This window comes from Cenococcum geophilum (assembly GCF_001692895.1).
Source record: "Cenococcum geophilum 1.58 unplaced genomic scaffold K441scaffold_31, whole genome shotgun sequence".
NCBI lineage: Eukaryota > Fungi > Ascomycota > Dothideomycetes > Gloniales > Gloniaceae > Cenococcum > Cenococcum geophilum.
The window spans coordinates 1907554-1926398 of record NW_027137589.1 but is presented as its reverse complement, the minus strand read 5'-3'; the positions used below and the strand labels follow the sequence as shown (position 1 = coordinate 1926398).

Below are 18845 nucleotides of genomic sequence, written 5' to 3'. Positions count from 1 at the left end.
TAAGCGTCGCCTTTATACCGTCTCCTTAATACTATTACTTAGTAAAGTAATAGTAATCCCTTACTCTCGTTATGCGAAAGAGGGGCTAAGTTACATCGCGATCGCGAGTCCTTCCGGTTACTAACCCTCCTCTTATTTTAAATGTATTCACGCTAACATACGCTTATTATATAACGTTCGTTTTACATCCAATGCTAAATATATGCGACCTATTACTCTTAATAGTCGTCTAGTCCCCTAATTAATTTGTCTTAGGGTCTTATGTTTAATCTGCTGCTGCGAAGCTTAATAATAAGCTAGCCTCTGCGCTGCTTAAGGTTTAGCGTGCCTTAGAAGAGTCCGTATATATCCTTAAAGCCTAGCGTCTAGCTTATGCTCGTCTTTAGCGTTTAGAATATATCTATAAGAAGGTTTATTTAAAGAAGTAAAAGCTTATTTAATAAGGTTTGTAGGAACTGGGTAACAAAAGAACGGATTCTCCTCTAATAGAGAAGGAAATAGATCTAAGTAGTTCGGCAACTGCTCTTCTTAGGTCCCCCTTAGGTAACTTATTCTTTAGCAATCCTTCTTTATTAATGCTACCTAACCTAATCTCTTCTGATACTCTTATACCTTTCCTATAACGTTCTTCAAATTCTCTAGTAGCTCCTAGGTAGTCTTAGTATAGCCTATCTACTTAACCTTATACCATATTTCGTCGTCAATGTCCTTATAACTAATAATCTTCAAAACTTGCCATTCGTCTTCTTCTTATCCTCTATATATGTCTACCTTATAAGCCAGTGGCTTAACATTCCCATATACCGGCTCTAGTATTGCGATGTGTTGTATAGAGTAGATCTTCATTTTAGCTAGTAGGTTTAGCTTAAACGTAACCGGTAAAATCCTTTATATAATTTCGAAAGGTCCTAGTCTAATATAGTCCAATTTCTTGCTTGGTCATCAACTCTTAAAATTTTTATATAGTAGCCATACTTTATCTCCCTCCTTAAGATCTGGTCCCTCAGATCTCCTAGCATTATAGTACCTTTTTATTCTTTCTTATACTTTCTTTGCTAATTCCATAAGGTCTACATAAAGATTTATTAATATCTTTATTCTTTCTTTAGCTATACTACTCATTTTCTTCGCTTACTGTGGTAACAACAATATTCTTAGCTTATATCCATAATTTGCCTTAAATAGTAATATACCTATTCCTTCTTAAGGTATTATATTATATGTAAACTATATAACTGGTAATAGCGATACCCAATTATTCTATATATAATTAATATAATACCTTAGATACTGCTCTAGCGTCTAATTTAACCTTTCCGTTTAACCGTCTATCTGCGGATAATATACGGTAGAAGTTGCTACTCAAACTCCTTACTCTGCTAAGAACACTTCCTAGAATACTGCTACGAATCTTAGATCTCTATCCAATATAATCTTGCTTAGTGCTCCATATCTTACAAACACTTCTTTAACGTAGATTCTAGCAATATCTTCTGCTGAGATTTCTTCTATACATACTATAAAGTATCCCCACTTCGTAAGCTTGTCTACTATCACTAAGATTACATCATGATCTTGTTTGGTGATAGGATCTTTTAACTTTAGTAACTTAATAATAAAGTCCTATAATATAACCTCCTATAGTCTCTCTAGTATTTCGACAGGTTATAGCCCTCCATATAGCTTATGCCTTATTAATTTGTTTCTCTAGCAATCTAAACATTCTTTTATAACTTTTCTAGCTATCCTCTAGATTCCATTAATAATATACTCCTCCTAGAGTCTCAATACTAAGCCCGTAGCTCCATTATATCCTTAAGTTAGTTCCTTATAGAAGTCCTCCATAAACTACTTTGCTATGCTTCTTAGGATATACTTTACTTCTTAATTTTCATATATATCCGTCTATAGATCTTCTAGCTGTGCTTCTAGAATCCTTTATGCCTAAAAGCTTTCTAATATCTCGTAGACTTTCTCTAGTTCCTCGTCTTCTTAAGTTACTGCAATTTTCGGGTAATTATATCTAATCAATCCGTCTATATCTTTTCGCAATAAAGCCCCTAATGGCTTTCCCTTATTTTATAGTTTAGCTTTACGGCTTAGAGCATCTACCCGCGTATTATCTGTACCTTTAGTATACTAAATCTCAAAATAGTATTCTATAAGCATCTCTGCCCATCTAACCTATCTTTAGTTAAGTTCCTTTATTATTAGGAATCCTATTAGGTTCTTATAATCCGTTTTAACCACAAATAGTTTCTCTATACCTTATAAGAATGCTCTTTATTCCTTTAATACTGCAACTATACCTAATAACTCCTTATTATAGATGTTATAGTTTAACTCTAATAGTGTTATCTTCCAACTATAGTATACTACTAGGTGCTATCTATCTTAATACCTTTATATAAAGCACGCCCCTAGTATATAGTCTAATGCATTTATTTCTATAACCGTCTCTAGTCCTAGTTAATAGATCTTAAGAACTAGCTCCTAGGTAAATAACTCTTTAACTTTCTTAAAGAGTTCTCTTTACTCTTCTCCCTATACCCATAGTTCTTCTTTCTTTATTAATCGCATAAATAGCTTAATATCCTTTAACCACTACGCTATAAACCTTCTACAGTAATTACAAAACCCTAGAAATAATCTTAACTATATAACGTTCTCTAGTTCCTACCAATTTACTATAGCCTCGATCTTCTTTAGATCTATACTAAGTTAGCCTAGTTTAATAATAAATTTAATAAAATCGGTCTTCCTAGTAAAGAACTCGCATTTTTTAATTGCTACTAGCATCTGTTCTTCCTATAGTCTCTTCAAAACCTATTCAACGTATTCCCTATATTCTTCCTTAGTCATTAAGTAGATAATAATATCGTTAAGATATACTATAACAAATTCATCTAAGTATTCTCCTAATACATTATTAATACGCTTCTAGAACGTTACTAGTGCGTTTATAAGCCTAAATTATATAACTAATAGTTTGTATAGTCCTTCCTTTAACCTAAAGGCTGCCTTTTATTCGTCACCTTCCTTAATCCTAATCTAATGGTACGCCCATCTTAGATCTATCTTTATAAAGATTTACGCATTACCTATCCTATCTTAGATTTCGCTAATTAAGGGTAAAGGATACCTATCCTTCCTAGTAATGCTATTTAACTATCTATAGTTAATACATAGCCTTAGTTTACCATTCTTCTTTAGTACAAACAGTACTAGATAACCCGCTAATAACTGCGATAGTCTAATATATCCCTTTTGTAGATTTTCCTAAACAAACTCTTTTAATACTCTACCTTCTTCTTCGGTAAGCTTATAGATTAGAAAAAACCTTAGACTTATTCCTAATTCTAACTCTATTTTATAATCCTATACTGCATATTTTAACAGCTTTTTACTTTCCGGTAACTATAGTTTCTTACCGTACTTGTAGTATCTCTTTAGTATATAACTTAGTCCTTTTTCTATTTCTTTATAGGTTGCTCCTACTTAGTACCATACCAACTTGGCTTATTATCGCATCTTACGGCGTTAAGTATCCCTAATATCGACCTAACCCGTAATCTAATTAATCCTTAGATTATATTCCTATAACTAAGGCATACTTAATACTACCTCGTCCCGTCCCAATAGTAGGATATTAAAAGACATCTTAATTTGTCTCCCTTTAATAGTTATCTAAATAGGTCCTATTTTAAGATTAATAATCCCTCCTCTATAGGTTATTAGATCTCCTAAAATCATAACTAATAGGTAAGGTTACTCCTTTTGTCTATAAGGTAGCCCCATTCTCTTAACTACTGCTAGTAAGATATAGTTTTATATTACTCCACTATCTATTAGCGCTTTAAACTGCTAATCTTACCAATTAATTTGTAAATTTAGGTGTTGTCCTTAAATTCCTTTAAGGGTCTAAGGTTCTACCACTAGCTCCCTCTAGTTCTATAGGCCTCTACTTTTCCTAACTATTAGCTACTTAATCCTAGTACACTTAGCTTACTCTTTAGCCAATACCTAGTTCGCTTTTTATCTTTAATATACTATAGACACGTGTTTTCTAGGCATTTCCACCACTATTGTCCGTCTAAGCATTCTTCTATAAGAAATCTTCCTAGTTAAAGTACTAAACTTCCTTCCTCTTGGTCCTCTGCTGGATGCCATCTATATATATATTTGGCATTTCTATACTATTGCTTGTCCGTCATCTAGTATATCCTTATAGGGTATTTCCGATTCTTTTCTTTTAGATTCTTATACATTTCGCACATATCGTCTACGTACGTAATTTATAATAACGTGTAGTATACTAGATGCTTTGGGTCAACTCTTAGCTTATTTTCGTCCTTAAGTTTAAACCTTTATCGTGCTAATCTAAACGTTATAACTTTATTTGCAGGTACTAAAATGCGTCTCTCGTTTCTCTAGTCCTCTAAATGTTCCTCTAGATCCTTTAACATTATAATTAAGGCTCCTTTAATATACGTTATGGCCTTCTCTATAATCGGGTGGTCCTGGATAACCTTTTCATCCAACTATATATAGAAATCTTCCCACTTATTATTATGCCTTTGCCTATACCACTTTTGGTATAGCTACTAGAGTGTATACGGTCTATCCGTAAGGAAGTATCTCTTTATTACTGCGTTGTAACAGCCTTTAGTATATCGTTCCTTAAACCTAGTAGGAATCCCTAGATCCTCTTCTTATTCCAGTTTAGTAAGCCACTTGGCCCTTAATATGCCTACTCTCAGCCTATTAGTAATTCTTTATACTAGTACTCTGTCCTTTATATGTCCTAATATACTAGATCTTCTATCTAGTTTCTATTCTTGCTATATAATAATTCTTTACCTAAATTCTTCCATAGTTTCTTTTAGTTTACGCCTTACGCTCTAATCCTTAAAGTTATCTTACTTCTTAATCTTAATATCAACTTTTTAATCTTTAGGCCGAATACTGTGTTCCCCTAATAAGTCCTCTAAGTCTATATATCTGTCTCCTAGTCTAATTACTGTTTATATTATAGATTCTCTAATCTATAAAGAAGCTCCTTGCCTCTTATTTATGGGCGTTCTAATTTATACCCCGAATTTTTAATCCCTTAGATTCTTTAATCCTAAGCTTACTTCTAACTTAAGCTTGGCTCCAGCCTTAGTTTAACTAGGCTTACTTAGTGTTCTTATCTTATCTTAAGAGTCTTAAATCTTACTTATCTCGTCTTAAGAATCTTATGCCTATAGGAACTTCTGTCCTAAGCTCATTCGTATATTCCCAAACTAAGCTACTACTCTGCTCTATCGGTTTCTGTCTATTATAGGTCCTTAAGCTTACCTTATCTTGTCTTAAGAATCTTAGTCGTCTCTTATCTCATCTTAAGAATCTTAAGCCTTTAGCCTTTTGCCTTTATTAAGTGCCAAAGTGGTTTGCTGTCCTACTTCTCTTACGTCTCGCGAAGCGATAGACATCGTGTCTAGTAGGGTTTTGATCCCTACTAATATTCCCTATTCTATAGTGGAATCATCCTCTACCTCTAATATAATATCTCTAAGGTCTACTTGCTTCTAGTAAGCGGCCCTTATTGCCTTATTATCACGGAATATTTCGCCTAGGTTAAATTCATCGTCCTTAATATCCGGTCTACGAACTAGTTCGTTGGTTCCTCTGCATCCTATAGGTGCTGGCTCCTATAGCTAATAGCTTACGCCGTACTTAGCGTCCTTATAAATTTGGTATGCGTTATTATAATAAAACGCAAAACTTCTAATTAAATATTCTTTTATTCCTCGCAGCATATTGTCGTCCCTTTATACATATATATCATCTACTAGTCTTATACCTTTTACTACGTAGTAACTCTGCCCACTTCTACAGTCTCTAATATAATAACCCTGTTTTCCGCAATTTATATAAGCTCCTTCTTTAAACTATTTCTCTTACTATAGAGTCCGCCTAAATGTCTTCTACTGTTAAGATCCCTAATTCAGCCTTTACTCCTTAAACCTTTAATTACTTAATCCTTATCCTCTAGGTTTCCATAGCTTACTCTATCTCTTATAGGCTTCTTTAGTACCACTTAGGTCTATTAGCTCTGCGCCATACCATAGTTTCTAACTTAGCTTTTATTATTACGTACTCTGCGCCTTATACGACTATAGAACTCTGTCCTGGCCTCTCTTAGCCTATTCCCTTTAGTAGATCCGATTGTTAATCTTAATCGCCTAATCTATTAGGTCCCTTAGGGTTTCCGTATCTTCTATTAAGATAATCACGTCCTAGACTTTAGCCTTAAGTCCCTATTTATACTGTACCATAAGCGCCCTATTATTCCACTTTACTTATATTACTAGTGTCTGGAACTATATTATATACTTAATTGCTAAAGTTCGCTATATGAGGTTCTAGAATTTTTTTTCCGCTGTAGTTGTTTCTTCCGAGTCTCTAAATATCTACGTAAGTTATTCTGCAAATCCTTCCTAACTTAAGAATATAAATCGCACGTCTTAGTTAGTGGTCGTCATTCCGTTTACCTATATCTCCATAAGGTAAGGTTCGAACTACTTAAGTGCTTTCCCTAATAAGAATAGTCCTATATAGGCTATCCGATCCACGGGTATAGGTAACTTTACTCCCTCCTATAAGACCTTAAAGTGTATCTGCGTAAGGAATCCTTTAAGCTTTAACCTCTCTTCTATAAATCTCTTAATTAATAGTAGCTTAATCTTTGCTGCTCCTATCCTATTAAGTCTTTCTTCTAACACTATATTATTAGCTGTTAACTAGTTAACTATTTCCTATAGCTATCCGACCGTTATAGGTTACTATAAGTTAGTATCTACCATACTAGTGTTACCTCCTATCCTTAAAGTAGTTGCTACCATTAATAGCGTTATAGTAGCTGCTTTTAGTGGTATGTTATTCGACTTCTTATATTAATACTATAACTAGGTAGTAATTGTGTAACGGAACCTTATAGCAAGAACTACAATAGGTTCGTTATTGGGCTAGGTATATAGGGAATACAAGTATAAAAGTCAACAACATAATAATAACTAGTGGAGTAGTTACCTAATAGATTAACTCTAATTATATTCTAAGAATTACTATAAGGAAGGAACTATCTAGGTAGGGACTAAGGGTCCTTAAATACATAACCGTACTCCTATAAAATCCTTCTTATACGTAATATACGTCTTATCTATATTAAACGTGACGTTCCTTACGTTTAACGCAGCCAATACGTTCAACCATTATGTAACTCGCTTACCATTCCTCGTCACATAGTTCTACGGGTTCCATTCTAGTCCGTACCTATATTAACCAACTAGCTTCTTCCAACTCTTCTCTAAGTAGTCATAATATCGTACTTAAAGCGTCCGTAACATCCGTCTAATTAAGTAAAAGCTTCGTATGATATTGTAAACTTCTACTTAGTATATGCTCCGCTTATACACCTATTATAACATAGTTTGTATACTCTCCTTTTAGCGTCTTATTATTTCTTCTAAGCCTTATATACCTCTAGCTCTAGAGCTTAATTCTAAATCTTAATAATTAATTTTAATTTATCTAATTTTTTCTTTATTTAAGGCTTCTAAATATAATAAGGGCCTTTAAAGTTATATATAAAGCAACCCTAAAATATAAACTCGGAGTACCCCTTCTATTATTTTCGTATATAGCTGCGTATATAGGCCTTATAAGGACGTCGCTATACCTAATAGCCCCCTTAATGGTGGCCTAAAATAATACTTGTCTTATCTAACCAAATTATAGCCTTTTAATCTTCTAAGGTCTAATAACGGTGGGCTAATACAAACTTATATTATTCGCTCTTTATAGCTATAGTTAATCCAGGCTTCCTTATTAGCTTTATCTTACGGTAGCCGTGCTTTTTAAGTATTATTTAAATAGATAATGTAGAGAGACCTATTTCACAAGCAATCCTTCTAGTACTTTTTTTACGCCCGTAAAGATCGCACGTGACGGCGTTAACGACTTTTTACTTAAGATTAGGGGTAATCTTTTTTTTACGCCCTCGGCCGGGCTTATTCTTAAGGTGGTTATTAAAGAGGACCCAATCTGCACACCAGCTATTCTCTACTGCCCTTTTTAGTAGGTTGCCGATGTGTTTAGTGCTAATTCCGGTAACTTAAGTAATCGCTTTTAGAGGAGTACCTAGAGCCCTTATTATTACGGCCTACGCTCTCGTTGCAAGGCCGTAGTAAGGCATTTTGGGCTCAAGAAAGCGTAGAAGACGTATAGAGGATATTGCAAGCGATTAAGTGAGTAGATTATATCAAAAAGTCAGTGTAGAGTTGCTGTTTACAAGCTCGAAGTCAAAATTTTGGTATTTTTGGTGGGGTCTTGGCACCAAAATCGCGCTTTTCCCAAAAAGGAAGGAGAAATCTATTTTCGCGCAATCCTCCGTACTGAGCGAGCCGTCATACTAGGCGGGCCGACACCCCACCCAACTTTCTGTACCGCGTCACCTTCCAACAATAATGGCTCAACCAATTACTACTCGATCGCCTTATAGCGAAGCAGATATCCTCCTTGCCCTCTCAGCTATTAGTCGAGGTCAAATCCAAAGCGAGAAACGCGCTGCAGTAATATTTAACGTCCCTCGAACCACGCTACACGACTAACGCGCCGGAATTACTGCTTAACGCGATTGCGAGCCTAATTCAAAGAAGCTTACAAAGCTAGAAGAGGAGGTGATTGTTAGGCATATACTAGACCTAGATTTACGAGGGTTTGCGCCTACTCTGGGCGCTATACGAGATATAGCAAATAAGCTGCTGGCGAAGCGCGCTGGTGGGCAGGTTGGGAGAGACTGGCCTAAGACCTTTGTCAAGCGAACAGACAGCCTTATAACGCGATTTAATCGACCCTACGATCGGCAGAGAGCTCTATGTGAGGATCCTATGGCTATCCCTTGACACGGCAGGGTCCTTTGCCAAGTTCGCTTATATTGACGACCGGATTCAATTGGATATTTATATTAACCCAGCTTTTCCGATTGGTCGATTCTTATCGATAGCCTGAGGACCCAAATTGCCGTGTCAAGGGATAGGGGCCTAGTTTAAGCTTATAGCGCGTACTAAGGCTACGTACGGTATATAGGATGGGGATACCTACAATTTTGATGAGACTGGCTTTATAATGGGCAAGATATCGCCGTAGCTAGTTGTAACTGGCTTAGAGAGGCGTGGCAGGCTAAAGGGAATCCAGCTAGGCAATCGCGAGTGCATCAGCATTTTGTTGGGGTGCCAAGATCCTGGAGGCCTCCTGACAGGATTTTGATTTTCCTGATCGTCCTGGTCGTCCTGACAGGCTCCTGGCAGGCTCCTGGCAGGACTTTTGATTTTCCTGATCGTCCTGATCGTCCTGACAGGAACCTATCATCCTGATGCGTTCCTGACAGGGCCCTATCATCCTGATGCGTTCCTAATGCGTTCCTGACAGGACCTTATTATCCTGATGCGTTCCTGACAGGACCCTACCATCCTGATGCGTTCCTGACAGGAACCTACCATCCTGATACGCTCCTGAAAGGAACCTACCATCCTGATACGCTCCTGAAAGGAACGCCCCCCCCCCCCAAACGACCCTAGCGACACCTATGTACGCGAAGCTCTGCGTACAGAGGCTCTACACGAAGCTCTACACGAAGCTCTACGTACAGAGGCTCTGCACAAAGCTCTGCACAAAGCTCCACACGAAGCTCTACGTACAGAGGCTCTGCACGAGGCTCTGCGCGAAGCTCTGCGTACGGAGGCTCTACACGAAGCTCTGCATCGGGTCCCCGCTATATTCCCGATAGCCTCTACACGTTCCTTTGCCAAGTATACCCCCTATGTAGCCACCTTATTTTTTACCCTTCCTTCCTTCCTTACATCCTCCCTACCTAGCGAGGCACCAGAACGGCAGCTAGCAGAGGACCGTTGTCAGAACCAGACGACCGTCGCCAGAACCAGACGACCGTCGCCAGAACCAGACGACCGTTACCAGAACCAGACGACCGTCGCCAGAACCAGACGACCGTCGCTAGAACCAGATGACCGTTACCAGAGCCAGACGACGACCGTTCGAATAACCGGCCAGCGAACACCACGAACGATTCAATCGATCGATCGAATTGAACCAAAGCTTCGATATTGGCCCGTCACCAAATCAAATTAAGACCTCCTAGGGAGGCACCCTAGACGACCACTGTTCGAATGTACAGCCAGCGAACGGCCATAGAGAACGATTCGAATCAATTAGAGCCTTCGATCGGGCCGACCCCTCCCCCGAATTAAATCAGATACTGATACATAGGCAGGCAGGCAGGCAGGCAGGCAGGTAGGTAGGTAGGTAGGTAGGTAGGTAGGTAGGTAGGTAGGCAGGTAGGAGAGGACCGTCGCCAGAACTAGAGACCGTCGCCAGAACCAGACGACCGTCGCCAGAGCCAGACGATAATCGTTTAAACGACCAGCCAGCGAACACCACGATCAATTCAATCGATCGATCGAATCGAACCAGAGCCTCAATATTATCCCGTTACCGAATCAAATTGAATCAAGGCCTCTTAGGGAGGCACCCCAGACGACCACCGTTCAAACGTACAGCCAGCGAACGCCCATAGAATAATTCGAATTAATACAATCAATCGCAATCAAATTAATACGATCAATCGACCAATCGAATTAAGCAGAGCCTTCGATCGGGCCGACCTCTCCCCCGAATTACAGATACAGACAGGTAGGCATAGACAAGTAGGCACGACAGGCACAGATAGGTAGGTACAGACAGGTAGGCACAGACAGGCAGGCACAGACAGGTAGGCACGAACAGGTAGGACGGTCAGACAGGCAGGACAGGCAGGACAGGCAGGACAGGCAGGACAAGCAGGCAGGCAGGTACTAGGCCTAGTTAGGAAATCAGTACACGGCCGGCAGATCATCGGGAACACCGCCAATTAGCGGTTTGGAGCCTCTGCAAGAGCCTTACCCCTTATCTCCTCAATTAATCGCTCGACGCCCGAGTAGACACAGACACAGACATAGGTGGTAGGTAAGAAGGATCGATTTGGATTATTTAAATTGCTTAAAGCATCGTGTACATAGAATAGGGCCTAAAATTAACCTAATTTATATATTTTAACTGCTATAAATACTGGAGTATTAATATACCTCTTTTTGAAATCTAGAATTTTAATTATTTTAATTGTCCTAATTGTCCTAATTGTCCTAATGGTCCTGATGGTCCTGGAGGTCCTGGAGGTCCGCTTGGTCCGTTTGGTCCGGGCGGCCTCCTGACAGGCTCCTGACAGGAAACCGAGTGTGAGAGTCTCCTGGAGATCCTGGCAGCCCTGACAGGAGCTGTTAGGAGCCTGTCAGTACTGTCAGGAGGCATAAACATTTTCCTGATGTGGGTTACGGTAATCTAGGGAATTAACGCGGCTAGGTAGGTAATCCCGCCCTTTATTGACCCGAGGTACGAGTGGTCTATATATTCGGGTTGGGGTCCTGGAATTCAAACTCCCGCCAAGCCAGCTTCTGATTGGTTGGGAAACAGCTTCTGATTGGTTAGAAAAAAACTTGCGGGCGGTAGGTTGTAGCAGAATCCACGTGACGAACTTTAAAACGTTAAGCCCTGTAAAAGCTCTGCGTCGAGCTCTACCAAAGCCCTCCAAGAGCTCTGCATAAAGCTCCGTACGAAGCTCCGCAAAAGCTCTACCAAAAGCTCTACCAAAGGCTTTGCAGCACCTCTGCCCACCCAGTGTACTGGCCACGCAGTAAATGGAGTAGTGCGCAGGGGGGTCCAAGGGGGTCTCCCTCTTGAAGCTCTGCTTAAAGCTCTGCTCGAAGCTTTACTTAAAGCCCTATACGGAGCTCCAAAGCTCTACTAACACGCAGCACTAATATACTAGGAAGATTCTGCAATTAGCCGTATAACCGCCTATACGATTAATCGCTGTACAATCGTCTCTACAAACGGCTCTGCGAACAGCTCTACGAACAGCTCTACGAACAGCTCTACAAACGTCTACACAATCGAACCCCATACAATCGATCAATCAAACGCCCGTACGATCGTCTCTATGAACGGCTCTACGAATGTCTATACAATTAACCAATCAATTAATCGATTAATCGCCTATGCAAACGCCCGTATAAACGCCTATACAATCAATTAATTAAACGCCCATACAATCGTCTCTACAAACGTCTCTACAGTTAATCGCCTGTGTAAACGCCTGCATGTGGCTCTGCACAAGGCTCTGCGCAAGGCTCTGCACGAAGCTCTGCACGAGGCTCTACCGAAGCTCTGCACGAAGCTCTACCAAAGCTCTACCAAACGCTCTACCAAACGCTCTACTAAGGCCTCTGCAAGAGCTCTGGCCATACAGCAAATAGAGCACGTAGTGCGCAAGGGGGGTCCAAGGGGGTCTCCCCCTTAAGCTTAAAGCTTTACTTAAAGCTCTACTTGAAGCTTAATATGGAGCTCTAAAGCTTTACTAACACACAGCACAGATATACTAGAAAGTCTTATAATTGTCTCTACGAACGTCTCTATAAACAGCTCTACAGCGGTTTTATAACGGCTCTATAATTTCCTATATAATTGTCCGTATAAACGTCTCTACGAACGCCTATATAAACGATTAATCAATTAAACGTCCGTATAATTGCCCATACGATCATCTCTACAAATGTCTCTGCAGTTAATCGCCCAAGTGAACGCCTGCATGTGGCTCTGTATAAGGCTCTGCACGAAGCTCTGCACGAAGCTCTACCGAGGCTCTATACGAATCTCTGCACGAATCTCTGCACGAATCTCTACTAAAGCTCTGCATGAAGCTCTGCATAAAGCTCTACCGAAGCTCTGCATGAAGCTCTACATGAGGCTCTACTAAAGCTCTGTAAAAGCTCTATAAAAGCTCTACACGAACCTCTATGCGAAGCTCTGTAAAAGCTCTACCAAACGCTCTACTAAAGTCTCTATAAGAGCTTTGCCCACGTAGTGAATAGAGTGCGCAGTGCGCAGGGGGGGTCCAAGGGGGTCTCCCCCTTGAGCTTAAAGCTCTACTTAAAGCTCTACTTTGGGCTTAATACGGAGCTCTAAAGCTTTTCTAATACGTAGTACTAATATACTAAAAAGGCTCTATAATTGTCTGCACGTCTATATATCTACACGTCTGCACGTATACACGTCTACACGTCTACATATCTGCACGTCTATATGTCTGCACGTGGCTTTGCACAAGGCTCTGCACGAAGCTCTACACAAGGCTTTACCAAAGCTTTGCATAAGGCTCTACTAAAGCTTTACACGAAGCTCTACTAAAACTCTACATAAGGCTTTGCTTAAAGCTTACCCCCTACTGCGAAGCACGACAAAGGTGTAAGATTTGTAAAGTAAATCTATACCCCTACTAGTATATAGTAATTAAGCTCTATATAAAGCTTTAAATTAAAGCTTTAGGTTAATTAATTGGCTTATTAATTATAAACTTGGGTTAAGCTTTTATAAACTCGGGTCAAAATTTTCGTTAGGGGGCTAACGATCCGCATGTTTATCTTTGCTGGTAAATATTACCTCTTTACCTGGTACTAGGAAGATATACCACGCGACTAGGCTATTGCAGTTAGCGATAATGGCTGGACCACCAATGAGCTAGGAGTTGCCTAGCTGCAGCACTTTATTGCGTATACAAAGGATTGTAGAGTAGGCGCGTGGCAGCTGCTAATTATTAACGGCCACGAGAGCTATAACTCGCTCGAATTCCAGGCAATTTATAAGGAGAATAAAATCTATACCCTCTGTATGCCGCCACATTCGTCACACCTCTTACAGCCACTTGACGTTGGCTGCTTTTCGCCGTTAAAGCGTGTGTACAGGAATCAGATTGGTAGCCTAATACGCAATCACATTAACCATATTATAAAGCTTAAGTTCCTACCAGCCTTCCGCGCAGCCTATTAACAGTTAATTATAAAGGATAATATCTGCGCAAGCTTTCGAGGCGCTGGCCTAGTCCCACATGATCTAGAGGTGATGCTCTTAAAGCTTAATGTAAGGCTCTATACGCCGCCACTACTAGCTCTACCAGAGGCTCCATGGGAGTCTAAAACACCAAGCAACGCCTATAAGCTAGAGGCTTAAACAACGCTAATTCATAATCGGATTCAAAGGCATAAGAGCTCCTCACCTACTTCTATAATTGTAGCAATTAATCAGCTTAAAAAGGGCGCTGAAGTAATGCTACATTTAGCTGCGTTGCTTGAGGATCGGGTCTCTACCCTTGAGAAGGCAAATGAGGCTGCTTTAAAGCGTAAATAGCGCAAAAAGAAGCGGATCCAGAAGCGAGGCATATTAACGAAGGCAGAGGGAGAGGAGATTATTGCTCAAAAGGCTGTTAAGCAGCAGCTAGAGAGCGAAAGGCATTAAGGCGAGGCGCAATCAGGTGCGAGCCGGCAGGCCTCTACGCGCTGCAGGAGCTGCAGGGAGCCTGGGCACAACTCACGTACGTGTAAGAAGCGTACTGTAGATACTGCTTGAACTAGGATAGCTATTATATTGATAGTATTTTAATGCGTGGTTGATTTATATAGCTGCAAAGGTGCAGAAAGTTGATTGGGGTGACGGCTCGCCTACAGGGTATCCGACCTCCGGTGTCCCCCCCCAAAGGTGTGCGCGCGACACACACCTAATTTCGCTACGTCTGCAGCTAAATTAGTATGTAGAGCTAGCAGGAAGGGGTGTAGTACATGGCCAGGGCTTGAGCCACGGCCCACTTCGACCTGGAAGCTCGAATTTGAAGCTATTCTGAACTTCTTTCCCTCACCAAAAATCGTGATATCTGTTCCAGATCGTGGTGTTTTACCCCGTTGCCTTCCTTAATATGGCTCCAAATATGGGCGACTGGCAGCACACCTTTATTGAAATCCTTCTTGTAGCTGGCGCCAGTAAGCGTATATGCGCCCGTCAAGCCAATTGCTCCCCTAAGGCAATTCAACGTATTTGGAGGAAGATAAGGCTACACGGAAAAATAAGGCTCGGTCATGAATATAAGTTAAGGCGTACACTGAGTATTAAAATAACTGTCGCATTACTCTGCCAACTAGATGAGGCTCCGAACTTGTACCTTGACGAGATAATATAGTTTATCTACAACCGGTTTAAGGTCGTTGTAAGCAAGCAGACACTTAGTACAGAACTAAGGGTTACTGGCTAGAGTAGGAAGCTAGTAAGAAAGCCTTAATAGCTACGCGTGAGGAAGTTACTAATTATATATTAGGCTCGCCAAGTTGCCCGCAAGCAAAGCCAGGAGGATCGTACCTTATTTTAGGCCATAATCTCACAGTTCACCATTAATTAGTTGGTGTTTGTAGACGAATCTAGAGCTGATTCGAAAACGGGTATACGGAAGGCGTCTTGGTCGCCGGTAGGAGTTACACCAGTTTTACATACACCGTACAACCGTGGTGAGCCACGAGTTAATATACTACCTGCCTATACCGTTAACGGCGTACTTATATCGTTAGTATATAGTGGCTCAACAAATGCAGAGGGCTACAACTACTGGATTAAACACGTCCTCCTACCTCATTATAATCCTTATCCAGCACCAAGATTAGTAGTCGTTATAGATAACGCGAGCTTCCATTACTTAGTTTATATTCGTACTCTCTTTAAGCAAGCCGGCGTTAAGCTTATATACTTACCAGCGTACTCACCTAATTTAAATCCAATTGAGGAGTTCTTTGGTGAGCTAAAGGAGTTCATTCAGCGACACTTTATTTCGTGAAAGGAGCAGGCTAGGCGAAAATAAGCAAATACGATATAGATCCAATATCGCTTATTAGCCAATAAAATATTGGTTAATATTAGGTTATTGGCCAATATAGACCGGAAAATTATATTTCCGCAACATTAAAATAAATTAAACTAATATAACTGTGTATATAGTAATCTGTTTGGTTTCGCTATATAGCTACTTATCCTAGATACTATATAGAGGTACAGATTAAATCTAGGTGCTGGAGACACCCCTAACCAGCTAGGTATATATAGGTTGCTGCCAATAATCCTAATAGTTAGCTATATGCTAATGTATATAAGAGAGAAAATTCGTACATACCTAAGCTAAAACAATTACATTTTGGGCCGTAGCCCTAGGCTTATTATCCTCTATTAAGAGAGGATCTGTCGCCGTCCTAGACCCCCCTCCCCCTGCTAGGGGCAAGCCACGGTTAGCCGGCGCAGGTGTATTATTACCCCCGTCTCGTACGGTGCACTAACTAGTATAGTCAGGCCATTTATAATTGGCGTAGTAACCGCCGAAGTAACCGTTAGCCTAATAGTATAACAGGAAGGGTCGTGGGCCTAGCATAGCGCCGCGGCACCGCTGGCAAGGTTAATCCACCACCCTTCTACAAGATTATATAAGGATGGCGTTAACATATAAGGGCCGATGTATTCCTATCTAATATAGGTAAATACTCCCGCGCATAAACACCACATCCTGCCTAGAAAGGGCTAGAAGTGCTTGGCCCTGTAGACTATATATATATAAGGCCAACTGCTACTGTCCTATAAAGAAAACAGGGGCTTAGTGGTTCTAGGCGGCGGCAGCGAGGGCTTAGGTAGCAGTGGCGGTATCCTAAAGAATAAGGGCCCTATATATATATTAGTATTCGTACAAAGTAAGCAACTAGGGTAGATTAGTAAAGGGCGAGGCTTAAGCAATGCTTATATAAAGTAAGAATACTTACATATTAGTAGTTAATGAACTAGTAGTAGTAGTGGTGGTGGTGGTTATAGTAGTGGTACTACTGTTGCTGCTTTACTTGTTAGTACTTAATACTTATATAAGGCAGGTAGTTAAGAGTATATTAGTAAGGCTAGAGGCTTAGGCAATACTTATATAAAGCTAGGACACTTACGTTTTAATAGTAGCTAGGTTAAAGATAAAGAAAGAAGAGAGGTTAAATAAGGTGAAGTACTACATAAAGAAGAAGTGTATAATTACGTGTCGTATAAAGAAATACATATATATATTCTATTCTATTCTGTATCTAGCTTAAAGTATTTTTTTTCCCTTTCTTATCCGTATAATCAACTCTTCTCTATTAGAACTCTTCTATTGCCATTTAATTCTACTTCCAATTTTTTAAGCATTTAAGTATCTTAATTATATTAACCCTAAGCTTTGCTCGCTCCTATAAAACCGTACAACGTACTTCTAAAAATACCCGCTCTAGGTCATTACTTATAGCTAGAATTAATAGAATATTAATAGCTATTAATAAGAGTCGTAGCCAACGCTTACATTACTTATCTTAATACTATTATTTAAGAGAAGAAACCTTAATATAAAATAGGTTCTCGGCGATATAGTTCTTATACTTATCTTGGCTCTTTAGGCGATTAAACTTATTAAGGTTCTTAATAAGCTGCTTATATAGATTAAGATCTTCTTTAGATAAGGCCTTCTTATATAATACAGTACTTAATTCTTATAGTAAAGGCTAGGGGCCTTAATACTAACTTTAATACTTATTCCAAAGTTGCTCTACTACATTAAGCGCTAGCTTTCGCCACTTCTTACTCTAATTTGCTTTAATATACTCCGTACAACGTTATAGATAAAGAATAATTGCTATAGCATATAGCGGAGACTTATTAGACTTTAGGTAGTATTTATTAAATACCTCCCAACTAGCCTTAATCCGCTTACAGAAGAATTTATCTTCTTTATAATCTTCCTATTATACAATATTAGCCTATATATACTCCCTCTAAATATATATACCTTACTAAGCTGTTTTTAAAGTAGTGCATAAGGAGGTCCATTAAAAAAAGTATATCTAAGATTATTGCATTATACCCTTAAGTTATAAGAGTTGCTTTCTTAAAGATAAGAAGAAAGCCTATTATTATATAAAGCTGTTTCCAGTCTACAGAATTTAGAAAATCATCATCTAAGCCATACTTCTTTATATATTAATCTATTGCAGGCTCGTATTAAATAGCAACCTATAATATCTTATACTAGCTATTCCATCTTATACAATTATTAAGTGGAATTCGTCTTCCTACTAGCTCTTTAATAGCCCTTATACGGCCAAGAGAGCTTCGTGTATATATAATAATATTATGGGGCTTTCTAAGGGCGCCCATATCTTAAAAATTTTCATCTTTATCTTTAGCTTTATACGAATTAATCTACTTAACTTCAGCCTTAAAAAAAAGGCTTAGACAATAAGATTAATAATATAGCCATTATAACGGATTTATTTATATAAAGATTTCCATATAATAGCTTCCTCCTCTTTTATATACTTTTTAATTGTATAATAAAGAGTATTATTCGTTCCCGCATTATCTAAAACAACTATACTAAGATTTCGTATAATCCTGTAGTCCTTTAGTATAGGAAGCAGAGTTAAGAACTAATTATCTCTACTATAAGATTGTACCGTATAAAGAGCAAGGAGAGCTCTAGAGAGTCCTTTTGAGTTTTACTTAACAAAGTAGGCGTATACTCTAAGGAGAAGATGCCAATTAGAAGAGGTCCAAATATTAACTAATAGATAAATACTTAATATTGCTGACTAAAGCTTCTTTCATATAATATCTTTTATTAATTCCTATAATTCTTTAATCCTCTTCCTTACTTACGTATAAGTTATTATAATAAAACCCTCTACCTCTAGATTAAGGACCCGGCAGAATATATAGAACTCTAGCCACTTAATAAGTTAAAGTAGAAAATTTCGTACGGTAATAAGGGAAATAAGGGCAGCCATAATAGCCTTCTTATTAAGAGCGTTTTTAAGTGCAAG

The 18845-nt window shown here is 39.2% G+C and overlaps 3 protein-coding genes across 3 annotated transcripts; 2 read left to right on the top strand and 1 right to left on the bottom strand.

The window, feature by feature from the left end:
• Positions 1 to 8510: 8510 nt before the first annotated feature.
• K441DRAFT_569248 (uncharacterized protein) lies at positions 8511 to 8948 on the top strand (the record flags this gene model as incomplete). Its single annotated transcript, XM_067643854.1, has 2 exons — positions 8511 to 8627; positions 8853 to 8948. The coding sequence occupies 2 exons, from the start codon at positions 8511 to 8513 to the stop codon at positions 8946 to 8948; spliced, it is 213 nt and encodes a 70-aa protein (XP_067502236.1).
• Positions 8949 to 13821: 4873 nt separating this feature from the next.
• Positions 13822 to 14246, top strand: K441DRAFT_726601 (CENP-B protein; the record flags this gene model as incomplete). Its single annotated transcript, XM_067654147.1, has 1 exon — positions 13822 to 14246. One exon carries the CDS (start codon positions 13822 to 13824, stop codon positions 13978 to 13980), a length of 159 nt encoding a protein of 52 aa, XP_067502235.1. The 3' UTR covers positions 13981 to 14246.
• Positions 14247 to 18293: 4047 nt separating this feature from the next.
• K441DRAFT_569672 (uncharacterized protein) lies at positions 18294 to 18452 on the bottom strand (the record flags this gene model as incomplete). The annotated part of the gene is made up of 1 exon (XM_067643876.1): positions 18294 to 18452. A coding segment is annotated over one exon (159 nt), but the record flags the coding sequence as incomplete, so codon positions are not given.
• Positions 18453 to 18845: the final 393 nt, after the last annotated feature.